At 41.0% G+C, this 22499-nt stretch overlaps 1 protein-coding gene across 1 annotated transcript in view; it reads left to right on the forward strand.

Moving 5' to 3' along the window:
• Positions 1 to 22499, forward strand: part of SLIT3 (slit guidance ligand 3) — a 481232-nt gene that overhangs the window by 263564 nt on the left and 195169 nt on the right. Inside the window, 1 exon segment of the mRNA XM_032702926.1 lies at positions 5257 to 5328. Coding sequence (XP_032558817.1) covers positions 5257 to 5328 — 72 coding nt within the window.

Here is a 22499-nt window from a genome sequence, read left to right on the forward strand (position 1 = left end):
TGCAGAACCTTCTTAAAGATGCAGCTGTTATAACACTGCTTTTTTATGCTAAACATGGGAAATGTGAGAAGCAAAGAAACCTGAACACTATTTATTATGATACTTGTTAATGCAGGCTTTTATTTCAATATTTAACTAGATTTTTGGGCAAAATATAGGAAGAGGTTGTAGTAATTTAACTACTGTCACAGTATAATTAAACAACAGATTAGCACTTGAGTTCTGTAGTGGCCTTGATAGTGTTTCAAAATAAAAAAAAAATCCCTCACTAAATAAAGTACAAAACACTGCTTATATAGTCCATTATTGTGAAATGTTGGTGCTTGAAGGGCCTGTTCTTCATGAATGTGAGTGTGGCTAATTGGAGAAAAAATACTGAAAGCTCTTATATAGGCACAGGTTAGTTGGTGTACTGTGAGGAAACCTTGCTACTAATATAAATGTAGGGTTTTAAACACTAACTGATTTTTAATGTTAGTAAAAGATGAGATTATTTCAGTTTTGGAAAATTTCACCCTGCATGACTTGAATTCTTTAATATTTTAGAATAGTTTTATGTTTTTAAAGCTAGTAACATGATAACAATTATATCAGCTTTGTTGCTGGGGATTTTTGCCTCTCAAATGCATTTGAAAATTAAATATTCCTTATTGTTGTGAGCAAAACCTTCAGGGCTCAGTATTTAAAGGATTATTTCAAATGGCAAAAGAATATCAACATTGTAAAACCCTATTCCTTATGAATATTATTGTAAATGTAACTCTTGTGTTGGGTGGATAATGCACAAGTCTGGATGGATAAGCTGCTGTTATACTCTGTCAGGGAAATGTTTTAGACATTTAAAGTGGTGCCTTGGCCAAGCCATAGGCTCTCCCATGACATAAATCCATTAGGACACATTCCTCATTTCTTAGAAAGGTGATTTGTATCCAAGATGTTTTGGTTTTTGAAAGAAACATCAGTTTTAAGTTTGACAGTGATCAATCAGTTGCATACAATTTAGTCACATAATTCTCCTGCTTTTTAGTAAAAACTGACTGTAGGTGTTGAGCCCTGCTTCGAGGCAGATCATAATACGTGTGGCTTTATGTATTATAGCTCTACCCTGTGAAAGATGCTTTTTCCTCTGAATGGTTTCATAAATTCTTGCATCGTTTATAAGCATTTGTCTGTGTCACACTCCACCTAAATCCCATTTGCCCATTCAATATTTTCCTTGCTTGAGTGCTTTGCTCCCTTCTCTGAGGTCTTCTGGTATTGCTCTTTGTTATCTGTTCACATTGTCTGGTTGCTAATTGCCTGTCATGGAGATCTGGGATCCCTGGAGCCTCTTAGGTGAGGTCAGGGATGATAATTCAATCACAGGGAGCTGCTGGGTTTCCCAGGCTGGGATCTCAGCTCACTGACATTGGAGCAAGGACCTGTTCTGGACACGTCACCAAGTCCAGTTCTTTGTGTGTGATCCGTGAGAGATTTGGCATTTAACCCAAACACTTTCACCCAAATTAAAGTTAGTTATCCGTGTCACTTTGCAAAACTCAGAAGTTCAAAGCTCGGTGGTGTTTATTTGTTTATGCCTTGGCTTGTATCTCTTATAATGTGCCACTACCTGGCTGTTTCACACAGCTCAGTGATTGTGGTTTCATTCATCCTTCAGCCTCTTTTAAATGCAGTGGCTCACTTTTTCAGCCTGAGAACACTGTTTTCTTCAGAGGCAGTTGAATCACTTAGTAGTTTTAGATAAAATCTGAGCTTACGGCTCTCTTCCTTCAAAAGGCAGTAAAGGCTTTATTCTTTCAAAAGGCAGGAGTAAATGGAGGTGTATGAAAAGTGATTTTGTCCATTTTAAAATTGCCTTAAATCTGAGTTTTTTGTCGTCTGACCCTTAGTCACCAATACATTGCACCTCTGTGAACGTAACGTCCTGTTTGTAATCTTCAGGAAAAGTTTTTCTGGAACAGCTGTGAGTGCTGACAAGTAGAGGTGGCATTTAAATCTGAATCAAGGCTTCTGCTGGCCAAGACCATTTTTTAAGTTTCCCTGTAAGCCTGGAGCAGCTGACCTGTGTCTCAGGTGGCTGCCTTGTGCTCTGTGTGTGTGAGTGCTCCGTTCAGAAGGCAGAGATGGAGAAATGGGAGCGGTGTCACCTGTTCCTCAGGGAAATGTCTGTGCCACCTGTTCTGAAATACTGGCTTTTTGTCCTTTTTTTTTTTTTTCGTTTAAGTTGAATTTTTACTTTCTCTGCATATGGTTAGTTTTATTCAGGTAAGATGTTCCTCTTAACAAATGTTAGGCGTGCCTGTTCTGCCCCTCCTACAGCCTACCCACACTGGGTATGTGATCTGGCTGCTGGCCCACATCACAGGGGGTTTATTTTGTCTTCATGGGTGTAAAAGTATGTGCTGAACACCTGCCTTTGCCTTTCTGTAAGACTTCACCTAAAGTTTTCCCAAATCTTGAACTTAACACGTTGTCTTGGAAAGAAGAAAGTGTTTTGATTTTGAACTCTCAAATCTCTAGTCTCGACTGAACCGCTCACCAGAGTGTTGTACAGATGCACAGAACAGGATTTCCATCTTTACACATGGAGAAATAAATTGGGAGGTGGAGGGTCTTAAAACAAACCATGGCCTGATTTTAAGACAACTAACAGTTCTATTCCTTTTGAGAAGATATTCTCATGCTTTGCATTATAGGCAGATGTGAAAGTGTTGGTGTGATAGATATCAGGAGACATGAGCTCTGGGACAGAGGAACACCAAATGTGTGCATCTCTCCCAGAGACTCTGCAGACTTAGTTCATGGGCCACAGAACCAGGGTGCCTCACTGATGAATATTTTCCCTATTTACTGACCATCCTGCTAAGTGTGTGTCCTCTGAGCATCTGGAGGTTTCCCTTGCTGTGTCCTGTGCATTGATCACACAGACTAAACCTGGTTGTTAGCACCAGCATGATTGGACCTCTGGAAATATGATTAAGATGATCATTACGCTTCTTCAGCAGAAATCAATCTATGAGAGTAGTGTTTTTTTAAAAAAACCCAATACCCACATAGGAAGCCCTTTAATCAGAAGGCTTTGTGACTAGCACACTGGGTTTATTTGCTTATTTTAGTGTATTTGACAGAAAAATCAATATTATAACTCAAATAAAAATACACAGTACACAGTGCTTCCCGTAGGAGAGGGAGAGGTGATTCTCAAGTTGAGCTCTCTCTCTTCATCGTGCTAGCATGTGCCAACTTTATGCTTAGTAAAGCTAAGTGTAAAATACTTAGTCAAACAGTTAAATATAAATATAAACAGTAAATATAAATATAAGTCATTATATATAAATATAACAGTGATATATTGAACTCATTTGGAGTTTATTCCTCTTGAAAATGCACCATCCTTTCTGTTTGAGCCACAAATTTTTGACAACCCACACAATTAAACAGGGATATCAGAAGAAGCCATTCAGCAGCTGAAGGTTGTCCCAGCATTCAAAAATATAGAGGTTTTGGCATCTTTCTTAGATGGTCAGAGAAACAGAGAGAACGTAAATATGTATGTATACATATTTACTTACACATGCATTTATACTCTGCATGAACTCTTACAGAGAAATCCCTTTTGGATGATTGTCCCGCTGTCCATCGGTATAGGAGACATTGCTGGAGTTTTGCCAAATTCACAAAGTTCTCCAAAGTTACAAGAGCTATGAGAAACTCTAGTTGGGCTTTATGCTTCCTAAGCTTTTTAGTAGACCTTAGAGTGTCTATGGGTTTTCCTGTGCTTTAAATCATAAAAAACATGCTGTTCATTGACACCACACTACAGCACAAAGGGTGAGTTTCCCATAGGTGTCAAGTATATACATACTGAAAAGTTCAGTGTTAGTAGATCAAACTCAGTCTTTAAAGGAATTCATAAAGATTGTATTTGCTCTGTCTGTGCTCTGTTGTATATAGTAAGATAACAAATCTCTATGTAGAGCAAAAATTAGATGCAGCAAATAAATGGAAAGAAGCTGGTCAAACTATACAACTATATTGTACATGGGTGTAATATATTTGCTATATTTCCATATATATATATATATATATATATATATATATATTAGAAAACAGGCACAGCAATGCAATCTTTGAATCTTTGTTCATAATATTTTACATGCACAGTACAAAAGATCTCTGCTTCACCAGATCTAAAGTTTATGCTGTGCAAAGGGCAATATCGTATAAAGTCAGGAGCTTGCCTCTATTTTTTCATGAAATGCAGATATTTTATTTAGACGTGGCTAGATATGTAATTTTATTTCTTTAAGCGTAAAATTTAAGGGATCAGATGTCAGAAAATGTAATCACTGAATTTTAAATTCCAACTTTAATTTTTTTAAGCAAAAGAGACAGATGTAGCTGCACTGCTGTGTCCACATGTATTGCAAAACACATTTAAATCATGCGCATACAGGGAGACAAATGAGAGAACTCTGCCATCCAAATATTAAATTACACATTTTGAAGCAAAATAGTGGTTTAAGTGTACATGTGTATAATGCTTTTTGTCACTGGGTTGCTCTCCCTGATGCAGTTAGACAGGATCTGTATTTAGTCAGAAATCTTTCAATAGAACGGGCTACCAGATGGGACCAGTAACAATGCAGAGAGGCATCGAACCACCACAGACATTTGGTGCTTAGAATAATAAAAAGACTATAAAATTAGATTAGTTGAGTCTAATTTGGAATTGGTATATTCCCTATGCACTCTCACAGCTCTTGGGTAGATAAAGCCTGGAGATTTAGTACTGTCAGGACAGAGGACTCCAACTTCCAGTAAAAGAAAAAACGGCATTCTGGGAGGTCACGGAGGGCAGCACAGTGACCTCCAATGATTTACAGGCCTTTAGCTTAATGAAATTGTTTCAGTGACATGACGGTAAAAGCTCATAATGGATTGGATGCCCTAATGTAATGAAATTACTCCCTTCTGCCTTAAAAAAAAAAAAAAAAAAAAAAAAGAAAAGAAGGAGGGAAAAAAAAAAAAAAAAAGACGCAATTAATATTTACTGAGACCTGACAGGCTTCAGTGTGCGGCATCGTGCAGCGCTGTCAGACAGCCGCGAGCAGAGCCCCAGCAGCAGCGTGGCAGCTGAGCAGGCGCTGCGAGGGGGTGGAGGGACACCTCGGTGACGGGGAAGCCCCAACCTGGCGCTCTGAAACAGCTCTGCCCGTTACCAGCCTTCATCCTCCTCTCCCTTCCTTCCTGCAGGCAACTGGACAACAACCAGATCAGCTGCATCGAAGATGGAGCCTTCCGAGCCCTGCGCGACCTGGAGATCCTGTGAGTTGACTTGGTGCGCGGTGCCGGGGCGCTGGGGGGGTGGCTCTCCCCGTGCTGCAGTGCTGGGGGAGTCTGGGGGCTCCCACCTCGGCCCCCTGGTGCAGGTGGCAAAGCCAAACCTCACACTTCCCCTCCGGGCTGGGGTTATTGCTAATTAAAGCACAATAGACGAGTTCTCCGCTGCCGCTCCTGAGGAGCAGAGATATCGCCGTGCTCGCTGCTGCGTGGAACAGATGGGCTTCAGCAGCATTCCAAGTGCGTCCGATGTGTGCTCTGCAGCCACTGACCTGCCCGGGGCTGCCTGATGCCGAGCAGCGGATGGGTAACAGGTTCATGAGGAACAATATTATGAGATATCTGACCACTGCCCTAGACAAAAAGCTGTTTGAAAGGTGTTCTGTATGTAAGAGGGAGGAGAGACGGGCGTTTGGCAGGCTTGTTCAGTGCAGTCATTGGCTTTTGGGGAGGATCCTTCTCTGAGGGCTGAAATAACACCACGTTGTGCTCTCCATGTACCACAAACTTTACACGTCGGCTGTTAAAGCTGCAGCACATACCACTGAAAGAGAAGCAAAGGCTTTGACAGTGCAAGCTGACTCTAACAGAGAAGCAACATATTACATTTAGATTACAGTCGTTGTAATGTAAATCCAGTATTAGCCAGAACTCTGTATCTGAGCAGATAATTTGCTTATTACTGATAGTTACTCGTTCACTTAAAGACCTTTTCTGGAATAGGTTTTCACTGTGTGAACTGATATAAAGCTTCTCCTGTCACCTCAAAGTTAATCCTGCGAAGCTGAGTGTTAATACTTGTGAAAGCACATCGTTCTAAGCTGAAATGGAAGGGGCTGGGGGTAACACACGACCCCTGCAAAGCTGAAACCCTTGGCGTGTGACCTGGAGTTGGTGCTGGACCAGCAGTGACACCACAGACACTTAAGTACAGCAGGGAAGGCCTGCCCAGACTGCTGCAGAGCTTGCCCTTAAATTACATGGGATGAAACAGCAAATGGTAGGTGGTTAAAATAAGCACCTGCCTCACACGCTCCTGGCACCTGGAGACTGAGCAGAGTCACAACATTGCCTTTGGCTCTTGAGAGCAGGCAGGGCAGTGGGCTGTACAGGCAGAGCAGTGGGTTGTACAGGATGGACAGTGGGCTGTACAGGCAGGGCAATGGGTTGTATGAGATGGGCAGTGGGCTGTATGAGATGGGCAGTGGGCTGTACAGGCAGGGCAGTGGGTTGTATGAGATGGGCAGTGGGCTGTACAGGCAGGGCAGTGGGCTGTATGAGATGGGCAGTGGGCTGTACAGGCAGAGCAGTGGGCTGTACAGGCAGGGCAGTGGGCTGTACAGGCAGAGCAGTAGGCTGTACAGGCAGGGCAGTGGGATATACAGGCAGGGCAATGGGCTGTACAGGCAGGGCAGTGGGCTGTACAGGCAGAGCAGTGGGCTGTACAGGCAGGGCAGTGGGATATACAGGCAGGGCAGTGGGCTGTACAGGCAGGGCAGTGGGCTGTATGGGATGGGCAGTGAGCTGTACAGGCAGCCCTGTGCCACACACCACAGAAGGCTGAGTACACGTGTGACAACACAGGGAACTCTTGCCCAGGGGCTCTATACACCTTGTGCTGATGCTCAAGGAGTTCTGCCACCAGTGTCAGCACCAGCTCAGCAGTCTGAGGGACCTGGGATTGGTGGCTGTGTCTGTCAGGGCCAGCTGAGGTGCCTTTGGCCCCTCTGTCTCCCAGGCTGAGACACTGATGTTGGTCAGATAGTATGTGTTGCTCATATTGTTAGCAGTAGGTTCCTGATGAGTTTCTTATGTGGGAACTTATGCTTTCAAGAGTATTGTTCACATTCTATATTAATAGCACTTTCAGGAAAAGTAATGCGTTACCACTATGAAGTTTTACTTGTCTGTCAGATTGAAAAGTCTACTGTGTGGTGAAAGAAAGGAAGGAAAGAAAAAAAAATTAACTCCTTTAAAAATTGGCTTTTTTTCCCCCCCTTTTTTTTTTGATGGACTGATTTTCCATATCTGCACAGAGTGAATCAGTCCTCTCCTGACAGCAGACTGTGCTATAACTTTCACTGAAATAGGCTGGACAATAAATGGAGGCTTTTTCTGTAAAATACTGAGTTCTGCAGGCTCTGCAGAAGTTGCTGGGAATGCACCCTTCTTCCCAAGATGTAGGAAATTTTGAATTAGTTTATTTACCTCTTCTGCTTTTAATTGGTTAATTCTGTCCCAGTTATTTTTGGGTGGGAGAAGAGGAGGATATAGAATATACATCATAATCAGTTCTTTAATGCATTTTTAATTTCAGCACAGATACACTGCTACAGGAAAAATCAATCTTAATTCTAAAAGATGAGAAAATAGATTGATAATATCTATTTCTAAACTTATTTTTCTTGCAGTCACAAAATGTGAGTTTTATGCTTCCAATGTAATACGATTTTTTTCCATGTTGTTCTTCAAAGTCTGAGCATTTGATCTCGCTATCAAAATAAATTTGCTAAATGCCCCAGAGAATATAATATCTTCAGTTGTAAAATAGTCATAAGTGCTAAAATATAAAATGATCTGAACCATCAAAGAACCTTAACAAGTGAAACCGAATTTCATCATTTCAGATACGCCGTGCATTTTGCGCAGATATAGTTTAACCTATAATGCAATATGTAGAAAACATTTAATGATTCTGGCAAAAAAAAGTAATTATTTGTTTGAACAGTTTGCAAGGGTACCAAATAATGTATTTCCTATTTATCTTATCGAAATCTTGTGACCTTTCTGATATTGAATATTTCCATTCCTGCATCTTTTCTCTGCGCGCGCCGCCCGTCTACAGAATTCTAAATTCTGTAGAGGACTCGGGGCAGAGACGAAGTGCTTTGCATTACTCAAAAAATAAAACTAAGAATGCTTTCTTTAGAAACACTTTGGTTTCTGGATCACACTTCTCACTCAGGTTGAGTTCCTCAAAAATCGTGAGTGCAAGGAGCTCTGTGGTTCAGTAGCTGTAGGAAGGGAAGGAAGTTGTGCAGTTATCCGTCGAAGTGAAGAGCCCGCCACGGTCCACGTTATTTCTGTTTATTCACAGATTGTTTTCTCTTACTATTTTTATTTTCTTGTTTTTGTTTTATGAATATGTTCCTGTACCAACAAATAGCACAGAGGTAGAGATGAAAATGGCACTGAAATTCGTGCCTAATTTCAGTAGCTGACGTGGTGCAGTGAGTTGTGAACGTCAGCTGCAGCTTGGATCAGACCAAGGCAATGCAGCTCCCAGTGCAAACACAGACTTTTTGTCACTTCTGCGTTTATGAGCCTCTGTGTTTGGAATGCCATGAAAGGTTCCCCATGATCCTATGGTCTCACCTAATGCAGGTGCCAAGTGCTACTGCTGACTCTGAGTTTTGGGTTAAAAGATGTGAAAATGTTGAATATGAAGCGCTTTGGTGCCTTCTTTGGATTGTCTTTGCCCCTGCAGCGAGGTGAGAATGATGCCTGAGAAATGACACGTGGAACTGGCACACTTACTTAAACGTTCTTTCCTGGTAGTTCTGCACTGGGACTGGTTTTGTTCATTTTTGTGTCAGATTTTATTCCCATGCAGGTTTTGGTTTCTATCTGTTGATAAAATAGGGATTTTTCATCTTGACATACTTCCTTTCCCCCTTTTTATTAGATGATAAAGCATATTTCAGTGGTTTTGGTCTTGCATTCCAAGACATAGAAAGGTGTGTGCGACAACTAAAACGATAATAAAATGTAAAAGGTGAATATATTCATAAATGAATGGCAAAAGCTATTAACTATCTTATGACCTGTTGGAATAGAAATGCGCAGAAGAGTTGAAGAAAACTGGTGTGAAACCTTCCACTAATTAAAGCTTTTTTTAGTTAGGAGAAGGTTTTCTGCTCTGCTTAGTTTTTACTTATGTCCCATGGCAAATATCTGGCAATAACAGTATTATTGAGAAATATGTATTAGTGTAGCCATAAGCATGATTAAAAGTTATTAAAAAAACTCCAAAAAGATTATTAAAAAAAACCAAAAAAAACCAAAAAAAAACCCAAAAAAACCAAACCACCCCAAAGTAGTCTTCAAAATGAACTTGGCCAGTATTCCCTATGGTGTGTGACCATATTGTTCATATCATTGTAGATTAGAAATTAGTCCAAAGCTTTATTTCCGAATGTGCAATATTATAAAGGATAGGAGATAAAACTCTTTGAGAGCTCAGAATTTCACCTTCAGTCCCTTAGGATACATGAATAAAAGGAATTAATTTCAAGGTGGTTCAACAAGCTCAAACTGGATAAAGTAGTAATATCGAGTGACTGAACACGCTATTGTCATTAGACTGGAAGAGCTGAACAATTTTTCTCAGTAAGAAACAGAACTCAATTTAGCAAAAACCCCTTTAATTTATTTATCATTGTTTTTGTCTCTCTGGGGTAGCTTGAAAACTGTGTGGTGACATGGCAGTTATAGCATGTGGACAGCACAGAAAGAATTACGAGTCACTGTTGACAACTTAGGTGGAGTATTTTCTTTATGCTGTAAAACTGTTTTTGCTCCTGCTTTATAATGATAGCCAGAGGGACTGGAGGTTGAACACATTCTGTTTGTTGCACAAGATTTTATCCTACCAAGAACTAATCCTGGGAAGTCTGCGGGTAGTATTCTATTAAAGATGGCAAATGAGTTCTTGCTGTACAGAGCTAGCACAGAATGATTGGGGGGGTTGTTTGTTGTTAGTCATGTTAATTGTAGGTCTTTCATGTAATAGCACTGTGTCTGAAAATCCTCCTTCCTGAGCTCACCTGCTTTTTGAAGTGAATGAGCATCGAGTCCATAGCAACAAACTACACGCGTGGGGTTCCACCATTCCACTTCAGACACTTTAGCGTGGAAAATCGTGGCAATTCCTTCAGAATAAATACTGAAAAAACAGAGACATCCCAATATTTGTAACTTCCATTCTAAAGGAGCCCTAAATATTTTATCTTTAAAAAGAATTATTTTTTTTCTCTGATGGCAAAACATAATAAAGGAAAACACGCCACCCTTCCATCTGTGAAATCTTGAAACAAAAATGATAGGAGTCTTAGAAATTAAAGTTGTTGTGTCAATGTTTGTATATAGAAGCTTATCTCTCCACATATTTCTGCCTCACTCCTATTCCTGCTCCATGACAAACCCACAGAAGCACAGAACTCCAAGGGCTGCCCTGGTGTTTCTGAGCTCTGCTCCATCCCCGAGCCGTGTTCAGCGGGACACAGCACGATCTGTCAGACCAGTCTGGTCTGCAGCCCCCAGTTTTGTGCACTGTCTGACACATCCAGTCATTGCAAACATCTTACCAGTGGAATAGGGTTATTCCTGCTTTCCTTGTTTCGATCCAGTGCGTTGCTGTTATAAAAGATTACGTTTTATAAAAGATGTAGTCCATGCAATTTCTGATGGAGGTGTCATGGATGAAGTGTGCCTATAATGCTCACTGCCTGTTGTCATAGCAAACTTTTAAGAACTTGTTTAAACAGAAATTAATATTTTGTGCTACAGGCAGGATTTAATTGTTCCTAGGGTTGCCTCTGTATGCTGAACACTCAGTTATGTAGTCAGTTTTACTTATTTGCAAACTGCTATTCTGGGCATGTCTTAACTAGATAGAAGATTTTTATTTGCTTTCCCAACCTGGAGAGACAGGGAATGAAAGTCATGACATAATTCTAAATATATGAGATGTCATTGCTTAATGAAAGCCTGAAAATGCCACACAAATGCGATTTCCTCCTCTATTTTGCTGGAAATTACGGTCAGTTGAGGCAATCAGGATCAAATTTGAACTCTGTAAATTGTGTTCCTATAACTGATACCAAAATGCCTAAATACAATAATGAAAATGAGAATTCTATCTAAAATTATGTGCATAGGTGGTGTACTTATTCATGCAGTGAAATTAAAGTGATGGGGGGTTTGGTTCAGTTTTCTTGTGGGTTTGGTTTTTGTTGTTTTGGTTTTTTGTTTGTTGGGGTTTTTTTTCCTCTTACCCAAGGTAGCTCAAATTTATGTAAATTAATAAAAGTAATTTAAAATCTTTATTTACTTCATCACTCAACATGTAAATAATACATGTAGTAAAAAGAAAACTGAAGGGAGTAACCACTGGCAGTGTATGAGTAATTGAAGTATCTATCTGTCGGGTAAAATTAGGTGAAAACCAAGGAATTTGGCATCTAAGAGTATCCTCAGCTTTCTGTGTTGAGCTTGTCTCACAGACAGATTATGCCAGAGGAAGAACAGCCGTTGGTTTGGCAACTGAGAAATGGTGCACTCAGAATACAGAGGTGTCAGTGGGCAAATGGGAATTTTGACTTTTCCTTACTCCGTTATTTCTTAGACTGTCCTGGAATTTATACCTTTCCTGTTCTTCCTGTGTCGCTGTAGGTCTGTAAGGAAAATGTAAGGAGAAATGCTCCTGAAGAACCTGGCTGCTGTTATTACAGTTTCAGTTATATAAATCAGAGATAAGATGAACTGCAGAAATGCCTTTTTCTGGTGAACTTTTAGAAAGGTACTGCCCCCCCCCCCACTGGACCCCAGGGAAATGAGATGCATAATCAGCGTAAAGAACTGATGGAGGAGAGATGGGGTGCTTACAGGGTTGCTTGATAAGAAATGTTTCTATTTGCTGATGCATGTCCATGGGAGATGTGGTGTGGCTGCTCGAGATGTGGAAATTGAAGTCTGAGATAACCTCTGTTTGCAGCAGATTACAAATGGGAGGTTGGAAGTACAGCATGGTGAAGGGAACACTGTCCAGATGGCACCGTGGTGACAGGCTTTCTATCAAAGACCAGCTGAGATAAAATAGGAGTGGGTAAAAGAGGGTCTCTGAAAATCACTGGTGCCTGTTAGAGATGTAATGTAGCTCTCTCTTTTATGGGGAGAATATATTTGCATAAATTCATTGATCAATGGTTTCGCTAATCCTGCCGCATTCCGGGCATGTCCTCGCAAATTGATGAACATTCCTCTCGATCCTCGGTGCGGGTCCCTAATTGTGTTACATATTTAGAAAAGATGGATTTTTCCCTTCCTGGAGCATATGTAGTAGTTGAATGCTGTGCTCATTCTCCTTCCCTGCCCCATTAGGTTGGAGGGTTTTTTTCCCTTTAAGAATAGCCTGGAGCTGTACCGGCTGCAGAACTTATCAAGATAAGAGCCGTGCCAGGTTAGAATTATTAGTTTCATGAATCACTGACCAATATGCTTTTTGAAGAAGCCCAGCCTTTATGGGTTGTGTGGTTTAAGCCCGTCATTGGTGCTGCAGTCACTGCTCCGAGAGATTCCAAAGTCAAAACTCCAGGAGACACAGAGATTTCTGGCAAACCTTCTCTGCCATGATATTAATTGTTTCATTTGCATGCTCTGCTCATCTTGTGACCTGCCCTCCCTCCCCTTTGACTAATATAGTTTCTTCATCAGTAATATAAAAGATGTAGAACAAGCATTTTGACTGTTGAAAGTCGAATGAATGTGAACGACTTAATCCAGAGGACACTCAACTGTGTATTTAATGCAGACATGCGGCTCAACACCTTAACCAAGAGCTGAGCTGAAGACTAGGATGGGAATAAAACTCCTTGCTGGTAAAGTTGAGGTGATGACACAGTTCTGAGGGAACTTAACGTGTTCAAGGCAGATGAATAGTCATTTTATGCTGTCCCTTGCAGTTCATTGTTTATGTGACTCCCCAAAGCAGCAGGATGACGAGACTACGGTAGTTGGATGTAATTGCGTCCGCATCAACAACCTCTTTGGCTGAGGGAGGAGGCTGCATGTCTCTGTAGCACAGGGTTCTGTGATATCAGCGTTAGATATCCCAGGATGTCCTCAGCCCTTCAGTGACACTGTTTGGGGTCCAGAACCGGTGGTGTGCGTGGGAATCCCCTCTTGCTCCGGGGTCAGTCACCACAACGGCAAAAAATGAAGATTTCCAAAAATGTTTCAAATCACTTAACAGTTCCCTTCTTTTTTTCTGTGTGCAATTAAAGGCACTGTTTATGACCTAAACATTTTTGTCTTTCTCAGAGGTTGCTTTTGTTCCTCTACTGTGCCAAGTACAACAACATGGACAAAGGCTCTGAGCTGCAGCCAGTCTTTATACAAGGGAGGACTCAGAAGTCTGTTTTTCTGGAAAGAGAGAGTAAGATTATGATGGGAGCTCTGTATACCAGCATTGCTGAGCTCCCAATTCAAGCAAGGTGTCAAATATTTAACCTTAAACTGTACCTGTAGGGATCAGGGTGCTATGCATTACTTATTACTGGCATAATCCAGTGTTTTAGGCTGGGACAATAATATTGTGCCTATGGTAAATTAGAAATCAAATCAGTAACGTGTAGATAGTTAGCTTGGAAGTGAGGTAGATAACTACAGCTGCACCTGAAAAACAAAACATTGGTGGAAACTTCTCATCTAAAGATCAAAATGTGTCTTTTTTTCCTGCTGTTCACAAGGTTATGCATATAATGTAAGTATATATGTGTGCAAGTATATGTGATGACAAAAGCATGTGTGTTATGGTTAAATCAGGAAAAATAATTTTTAAAACTTGAAAAAGAAAGGCATATGATTAGTATAAATTAGGCTTTATTTATGTAACATACCCAGTTCTGGGTTTAAGAAAAAAAAAAAATTAAGAGCTGCTTTAAGGGTGGAAGTATAAAACAATGTCAAAGTAATTTGAAGACAAGTAATCGCAATTTTTATGTTAATTAAATTATCATAAATGAAACAATTTCACATTAACTGGTTCGATATTTTTGAAGTGGAATGACATTTCTTACGTTCCTGTTTCGGGGTGAATAATCTGAATGCATTGGTTTTGGCTGTATGAGTGATGGATGACCACGCTTGGGACATCTGCAGATCCTTAGAAACAAATTTTAAGGTGCTCTAAGGTCATCCAGAAACCTTTGCTGTGATGTACCATGTTGTCCTTCAGTGTTTTAGAGGTATGAGAAAATAGCTCAGTCAGTTGGAAAAGCATCAATGGCTACATAAAACCATTGAAGGAAACAAGGGACAGTCGTGCCATTAGTTCCCAAAAATTGCACACATCCCCTTGTCTTCACAGTGCTGGGTGGGGTGAGACATCAGTGGTCTGCGAGTGCCAGACTGTTGCTCAGAGTGGGATTTCTTTGAGGGTAAATTAGAAGAGAAGCCAATGGCTGTGCTGAAGGGGTGTAGGAGCACATACCAACAAGGCCTCTGTTCGCCATCAGAATCTTGGGTTGTGCCTGACACCACAGGGGCTTTGTTGGGAGAAGGGAGTGTGGGAGAGCAGATCTTGCTCGTGGCTCTCAGCCTCGGACTTGGCTCCCGCGGTCGATAAATTGCCGCAATGCAGCATCTCTGCGGCGGCGCCCGAAGGCCGCCGAGAAGCCCCCGTTGGTGCAAGAGGCGGCCGCGGGCTGGGCGGGCTCTGGGGAGGGGGTAGCCCCCGCCGCAGGCACCCCCACGCTTCCTACTGGCTCCTTGGGCAATTTCAGCGGTGTCTTAAAAGGGTTGGGTCCATTCCGTCTGCGAGACACCCCCGTCTGCCCGTCCACGGGTAGGGCGTGAAACCAGGTGAGGCGCTTCAGTCGCACTTAGGCTGAAACGGTTAGGACAGACCATCCACCATGGCAGGTATATTTTATTTTGTGTGCATGCAGATACTGCAGAGATACAGCCATGTATGGGCAATGTCTGACTGCTTTTATTTAGCTAATGTAGAATATTTCTGAACCGTCGAATTTTTTTCCGTGTGTGTTTTATTTTGCGCTTTTTTCGCTCTGTGGACTGAACGCAAGTGAAACGCTGTGAGTATTTGCTCTTGCAATTGTTATGGGTTCTTAGCTGTGTTGCATAGGCATGCATGAATATGAGCAGGTAGTGCTGCTTCTCATGGGCAAGTGGTGTTTGGGAGAAATGTAAAAATTGGAAAGACAGGCATTTTTAAACATGTTGACCTTTCTCTTGTGTGATGCAACACAAGCGCTGTCTAATGTCTTATTAAAATAAAATCCTGATGGAAAGCAGATCCCTTTCCAGCTTCACCAAGAAACATGTAATTGCCCTTGTCTAGAAACTACGTGTAGTCTTTGTTCTTTCAAAGCATTTCTTTCCTCTGTAAATGTAACTTTTCCTTAACAACTGTTCGTACATGCAAGTTTAAATTCACGGGGTGTGTGTACATTCCCTATTTCATTCATATGGATTTAAATTAGCCTGTATAGTAGCCTTACTTTCCAGCATGTGTGATTTGCAGGTTGAGGCATTACATACTATTAGAATATAAAATTATTCCACAAATACCTTCTGAGTGTCTTGCATTTTGGGGAGGCAATTTTGGCAGTCAAGGTGAAGTGTTCTGTCTTTGAAAGAATTGGTTCTTTTCCTTCCTCTGCTGTCCAAAGCCAAGAATTGCCTTTGCAGTTCAGTGTTGCACCGTGCCCATTGTCCTCTTGTTGGAGCTATGGAAGATCTCTTCCTGCTGCTCTCTCCCAGTGGAAATGCCATGGCCTTGGGAGCTGAGGGGCAGCTGAGACACTGAAACCAGAGTAGCTAATCTGGCCAGAGGAATAAGGGGCATTATTTTACCTGCAGGACCTGGTAGTTCTGCTGTTGGGGGAAAATGCAGCTCAGAGGTTCTGTCAGCCCCGTGCGTTCCGATTGCCCGCCTCATTAGTAAAACCTTTTCACTGGTGCTCAGGCTAAACTGCCACCAGTGCCGTGTCATTTGCTGTGTGTGCATGTACCTGTCACACGTGGGGCTGGTGGCTCGTCCCTCTTTGTTCCCAGTGGCCAGCCCTGGACCTGCAGCACCCGCAGTCCCACGGGCGGTGCCGCATTGCGGCAGGAGCTGAGGTGGCCACAGGCTGCCACAACAACCAACCCAAGGAGACCCAGTGTTGTCACATAGCCCCTTCCATGCAGAAGACCATTTTTATCACTTTTTCTAGCTTGGAAAGGACAACTAATTTCTGTGTACCACTTGGAATGGCTTTTCTGTCCCTCAGGTGTGACACGGACCAGTATGAAAAGGTTATCACGGAGGGGGAGGCTGTCAGAGCAGAGGCTTTTGCTGTAAGGCTGTAGCATTAAGGTTGCAGTGTACTGAGGATGGGACAAGTTAAAACACTGTTTTGAAGAATGGCACTGTTCCTTTCTGATCCAAATTTAATCAGGTTCTTTAGAATTTCTTCTGGTGGAGTCCTGTAAGAAAACTGCAGCACTCAGCTGACTGAATGCTGAAACCTTTTACCCTGGAAATCTCCATCATTAAATGCCTTCAGCCTGAACAAATGACTGAAATTGCTTGCTCCTTTCAAATTATGGAGTTGAACCGTGTTAGTTTGAATTGGATTATGTTTTTAAGGCTGCTTCAGCTTCAGAAAAGACTAAACTGAAACAACTGTTCAGGCAGGGACCTGAGAAACTGTTTTATTTTGCTGAAGAACTGATGCATCAAACTTAAGGTTTGTATAATCTGACTCCATCTTGTTGATTCTTTTTCATCTTTTCCATAAATGCTGTCTGGTAGGCTTTCAGACCTTTGTATTCATTGAGAACCTAGTCCAGTTTGCATTGATTTTGTCAGGAGTAGCACAGAATCCATAAACAACAGTACCTGACATGCATGCAGTTGGGTAACACCAAGAGCCAAGTTTAGTATGAGACATCTCTGTGTAACTTAAAAAAAATAAAAATAAAAACGTATCTACTTAACAATGAATTTATAGTAAAGTAAAATAATTGTATTTATTTTAAGCTTAATTATATTAATTCGTTGCACAAGAGATTTTCAAATGAATCTACAAAAAAAAATGTAGGGTACTTGGAATGGAATACAATCATATTTTTGATTGCTGTGGCTCCTGTGAAACTCCATGCCTAAATAAATAGATTGCAGTGACTAGATTCACTCTCTGCTGAAATCAGCAATGGGACTTGCTCTGACTCCAGCAGACATTGGTCTGGGTATTATGACAATTGGACTCATTCCCAGTGGTTCTAGGCAAAATATCAGCCCTGAAATTTGGTACCATAGAGAAACATCAAAACTACCCTGATGATGCAAAACATTTATACAGTGTTTGCAGCAATACTTTTCTTTCTCTGAGTCCAAGTAAAAATTCTGGATGTAATTGGGATTTAGAGCCACAGCAGGCATTCCCAGTCCAGTGTACTGAAAAACATGGAGCCTTTGGATAAAGACTTGGGAAATTTTCTTGATTCAAAAAAACCCTCCAAAAACCTGACAACAATTCATTTGCCATTTTTGAGTTTAGAACAGTAACTGATTGGAGAATCCTTAATTCAAAAACAAAGTAGTGGCAGAATAATTTCAGCCTGCATTCTCTTGTCTTTGCACCAACGCTTTTATATTTCCATTCAGACTGAATTCAATTTGTATTTTCTGCCTAGAATTAAAGTGCCATGTGAAAGATTGAAAAGCTGATTGAAATTTCTCAGAAAAAGCTTTTTCAACTCTCACTGGTCAGAGATGTTAGAAAGAATTGTGGGATGCAACTGGTTACCTGTATTTTCTACAGCTAATAGAGGTGATTTGATTGTGTGGGAAAATAGCTGTGTCTTTCTGTGTACAGAAAGAGCAACATCCTTAAGGGGAAGCAGTAAGACATTTCATGTAAGACCATGTGAGTGACATTCTTGATTTAACATGTAACAGCACATAACCTCAATGAATTTTGTACCCTTTTTCTCTGTATAACCTTTTTTATATTTACCTCTTCTCTTCTCTTCTCTTCTCTTCTCTTCTCTTCTCTTCTCTTCTCTTCTCTTCTCTTCTCTTCTCTTCTCTTCTCTTCTCTTCTCTTCTCTTCTCTTCTCTTCTCTTCTCAGCAAGGAAATTCAGGCATAATGATATTTATATATGCACATCCAGCATAAATGCAGGGCTAAAGGTAGCACTGGAAAGGTTTGGCCATAAGTCACCAGAACCCTTAATTTTGCTCCTGCTTGTATAGATGCTGCAATAAAACCTTTGATTTTGCAGGCCAGTATGATTTTTTTCTGGCCTCTTTTACCTATTTGCACTGATTCCCAGTCCAAATCTATTTAGCTACATAGTTTGCCCAACATTTTCATAGCTAAAATTACTCCCTTTCCCTCTCCCCTGCTCTGAGCTTCAGCTCCTGAACTCACCAGTCCCAGAGACTCTAGCAAAGGCACAGCCAGATTCTAAGAAGAGTTAATGCAGCAATTACAGGATTTAAGTTAATATACCCTGAAGTTATCACTCTGGGCACATGTGATCATCTTGGTTCTTGCCAGGTGACAAAACAGGCATTTTAAGCAAAGAATTTGTTATTATAATAACTCAGTTTCCCCAAAGCCTGATGTTTTTGAAAGTAATGTCATGCCTTCAAGGGGAAAAAAAAATTTACCATAAACATCTGGCCTTTATAATAGGCTTAAATAGTTAAAATCTGACACTTGTATGCAAATTAAAATTAGCCACGGAATGGGAAGAACTGGGCAATTGTAGCAGTAAACACTGCTGACAGTTTTGTGCATAATTCCATGCTAAGCTTATTTATTTTATTTCTTCCATACATTTCCAAAAGGAACATTTTCTTTCCTCTGTGTCCTTGAGATAGTCATATTTCTGATGTCTGCTTCCCAAGTTAACAATGCTAGAGCCTCTCACCTTGCTGTGATGAGAACACTTGTGAACAGATTGTCAAAAGACTCATACTAGAACAGAAACCACAAATTGGCAACTAGTTATTTTTATTTCAGTGGATTTTGCTTGTCACCTGGAGACTATTTAGAACGTTATTTGCCTGGGCTAACATTGTGTTTAAAAATAGCACTTAGACAGTGCCAGCTCATTTTAGAGTTGGGTACAAATATTGAGACAAAACCCCAGCTGTTATTGCTTTTGCTGCTAATTTGAGGTGTCAGATCAGAGCTCTGCTGCTGTATGTCAGTGAATGAGGCCCCTTGTGAGATCATTATGTTTTCTAACAGTCGAGAGTAACGGATTAATCAGTGCAGCATCAGTTGCTTTCATTATCTGCCCACATGGTAGTTGTGGGCTTTAACTTAAACAGCCTGTGGGGAGATCAAAGGCTCGAGTACAAGAGGCACTCGGGACTCCCCAGAACTCTGAAGGGATCCAGTTGAGTTTTGGACGCTGCCTAATGAGCAAAGCTTGGATGCCTTGAAAGTCGAGGGTGACTGTACTCAGTGCTGAGGGATAGAGTGCCAAAGCCATTTTGCTTTTTCATCAGAGGCCATAAGAAGCAGTAAATATTTAATTCAATGCAAATTCCTCCTGACCTGTGTGAAAAATAGCTCTTTACAGCTATTGGAAGTATAGCTCCTTTTTGCCCTGCAATCTGAAAGTTAATTAGAAACATTAATTATGGCAGTGTATAAAATTCGAGTCTTGGTTTTATTACTAAATATAGATTCAGATTCCCTTTTTGGAATTGCTGCTGTTAGTTATATTGGGTGGTATGTAAGGACTGGAAGGGGTTTGAAGTTGTCATCTACTATCCTGCTCTGGGCCCATCAAATCCTGACAGGAATTCATTTAGTCTTTTATTACAGGTTTCACTTTCTGATCACTGTACAGCTCTTTTCTGTATTTTTCCTGATTTTACTGTAAGAAATATTTCCCCTGTATCTAATGAAAATTCCCCATTCTGAACTTGAAACCTGTTACTGCTTTGCTTAACCCTTGTTTGAATACAAAAACCAGAGAATGTCTTTTCCCTTTGCAGTGGCTTTTTATGTAGTTGAAGGGATGCTTAAAAGCAAATTACATGGATGTGCTAACACAGAGATCTAAGGTACTGTCACTGTTAGTGTTAAATTTTGCTGCAGATGCAGTCACCCAAGTTTGTTTCATCTCTAGTATTTCAGACAGACCCTTAGATCCTCCTCTTTATGTGCACAAATACTGATGGTGATGTCTAATCTTGCATGGGCTGCACAGTTTCAGCCCACATCTACAACTGTGAAAAGATTCCTTCACGTATTTTTATTTACCAACACTACACACACACAGCCTAAAGCTTTTGAGTTTGGGAGAAGTTGTGTTTCTGGCAGTGCCAGGGACAGACTAGTGTTGCCTTTCGAGCTCCACTGGCAACTTGGGGTGGACTGTTCAGCCTATTTTTGCATCAGTTCACCCACTTCTGAGTAGAGATAACATTACCAAGAAAACTATTTACATGAGAGGCTTAATTATGCTTGGAGATGCCTTGGTTAAGTCTGAATAAATTTCCTGTTCTCATTTACTGGATGTATGGTTGCACTGGGGACAGGAGCCTGGAAACCAGGCAGTTGTGGGAGAAGCAGTAATCGGGGAGCCTGACAGTAATTCACTCCTGGGAACGTTACAAGGCTGCAGACACACCGTTTGTGGCTCTCCATTGCATGCACACAGATAATAATCTTGCATTAGGCCCAATTACATGGTGTTATGGACACACAACATGGGGATTACACACCCAGCCACCGAGCACCCCGTGATAAAGCAGTGCTGTAATTGGAGGAGACAGAAGGAAATGTTAGTTGTTAGTGCTGCCACTGCTGCAGTGCCTGGCACTGCTGTGCCCCACCAGCCCTGTCCCTTTGCTTTGCTGCTCCATTTCAGTGTCTCACCTTCAGAACACAGGTTTGTCACAGTGCCGGATAACTCGGCACCTTCTCCTTTCCACAGAGTGTTGAGGGAGTTTTGAGCAGGAAAAAGGAACTGAACAGCTGAGGTTGAAGCCCACAGACAGTTGGAAACATGCTGCCAAAGGAGGGCTGGTGTTCCTGCTATCAAATCCCATGTATTAGAAGCCTGTAAAGAATCTACAGTGCCCAAGCATAAAAGGCATTCAAAACCAGAAATCTAGTATATGAGCTGGTGCCTTTGCAGATCTTTCTCCCCATTTACCTATCAGTAAATGACTCTGAGTATTTCCTTCTGAGAATTTTGCAAATGCTGCAATGTCCCTTGGTCAGCCAAATGTGACACGAAAGCAGCCTGGCGTGGATCACCAACCTGAATGGCCAGCACAGCCATGTGTTACAGCCTCCAGGAACCATGCTTGTTAAGGCTCAGGGAGAAGTGTGTTCTCAATTTGAATTAAATTTGAGTTAAGATTCCTCAATTTGATTAGCTGCTTTGCTAATCAGCTGCAGAAATGGAATGGGAAAGAAAATCAGTCTCTGTTACCGTCAAGTAACACGGAATATCCTCAGCATCTGACAGGTCTCCCCTGCCCCTTCCACTGGAATCTCTTCAGACTGTAAACAAGAAGCATCACTGTGGGTGTGGTGCTGTACTGATGCACAGCTAGTGATCTGTGTACATTATGAAAATGCCTTATAGTCACAAAAATGGACATAGCAGTTTTTCCTTTTCTCAGTGAAAAACTAGGACACCAGAACTGTTTTTAAGGTGGGGCGTACCAGGTGGTTTTGTCATCAAACAGTGTCGTGTGTTTAACAAGAAACCCAACCCTCCCATAGATTTTCCCACTTGAAGTGTGACTGGGAAACAGTAAGACAGTCACTATTTTACAGAATAGTGAATATTTTAGATAATTCTGTTACGTTGTGTAACTTCTTCTGACATCCTTGCCAAAATATCCTTTTGATTCATATCTACTAAACTGGAATAGAGCACATAGGTATATTGTACTGAAAGTAGTATTTCAGATGAAAAAGTTGACAGGCATTCTGGTATTTATTGTATGCTCTTAATCACATTAATTGAAGTCCAAGTAATAGAAGCAAAATCTCTGTGTACTTGGTGATTTACAGAATTGGCGGTGTTTGACCACTGACCTCAGAATTAGTCCAAGGGACATGAAAGGATATTTAGAGTTCGTGAGTTTTTAAAATAAAATAGTTTTATTTTAAAAGTATTAAGTTTTTAAAGTAAAATACTGTAATATTAGAAGGGTTCAAAATTTATACATTTATACTTTTTTTCCCCAAATTCTTTTCCATAAAAGTTTTGTGATTTCTTCTAGCATTAGGAGTATAATTTTTTTCTGACTTTCATCTAGTCCTGAACACTTGTATTCCTATACCAAAGGGTGGAGAAAGATGTGAAGAATAATGCATAA

The sequence above is a fragment of the Chiroxiphia lanceolata genome, chromosome 15 (assembly GCF_009829145.1).
Source record: "Chiroxiphia lanceolata isolate bChiLan1 chromosome 15, bChiLan1.pri, whole genome shotgun sequence".
Lineage (NCBI taxonomy): Eukaryota > Metazoa > Chordata > Aves > Passeriformes > Pipridae > Chiroxiphia > Chiroxiphia lanceolata.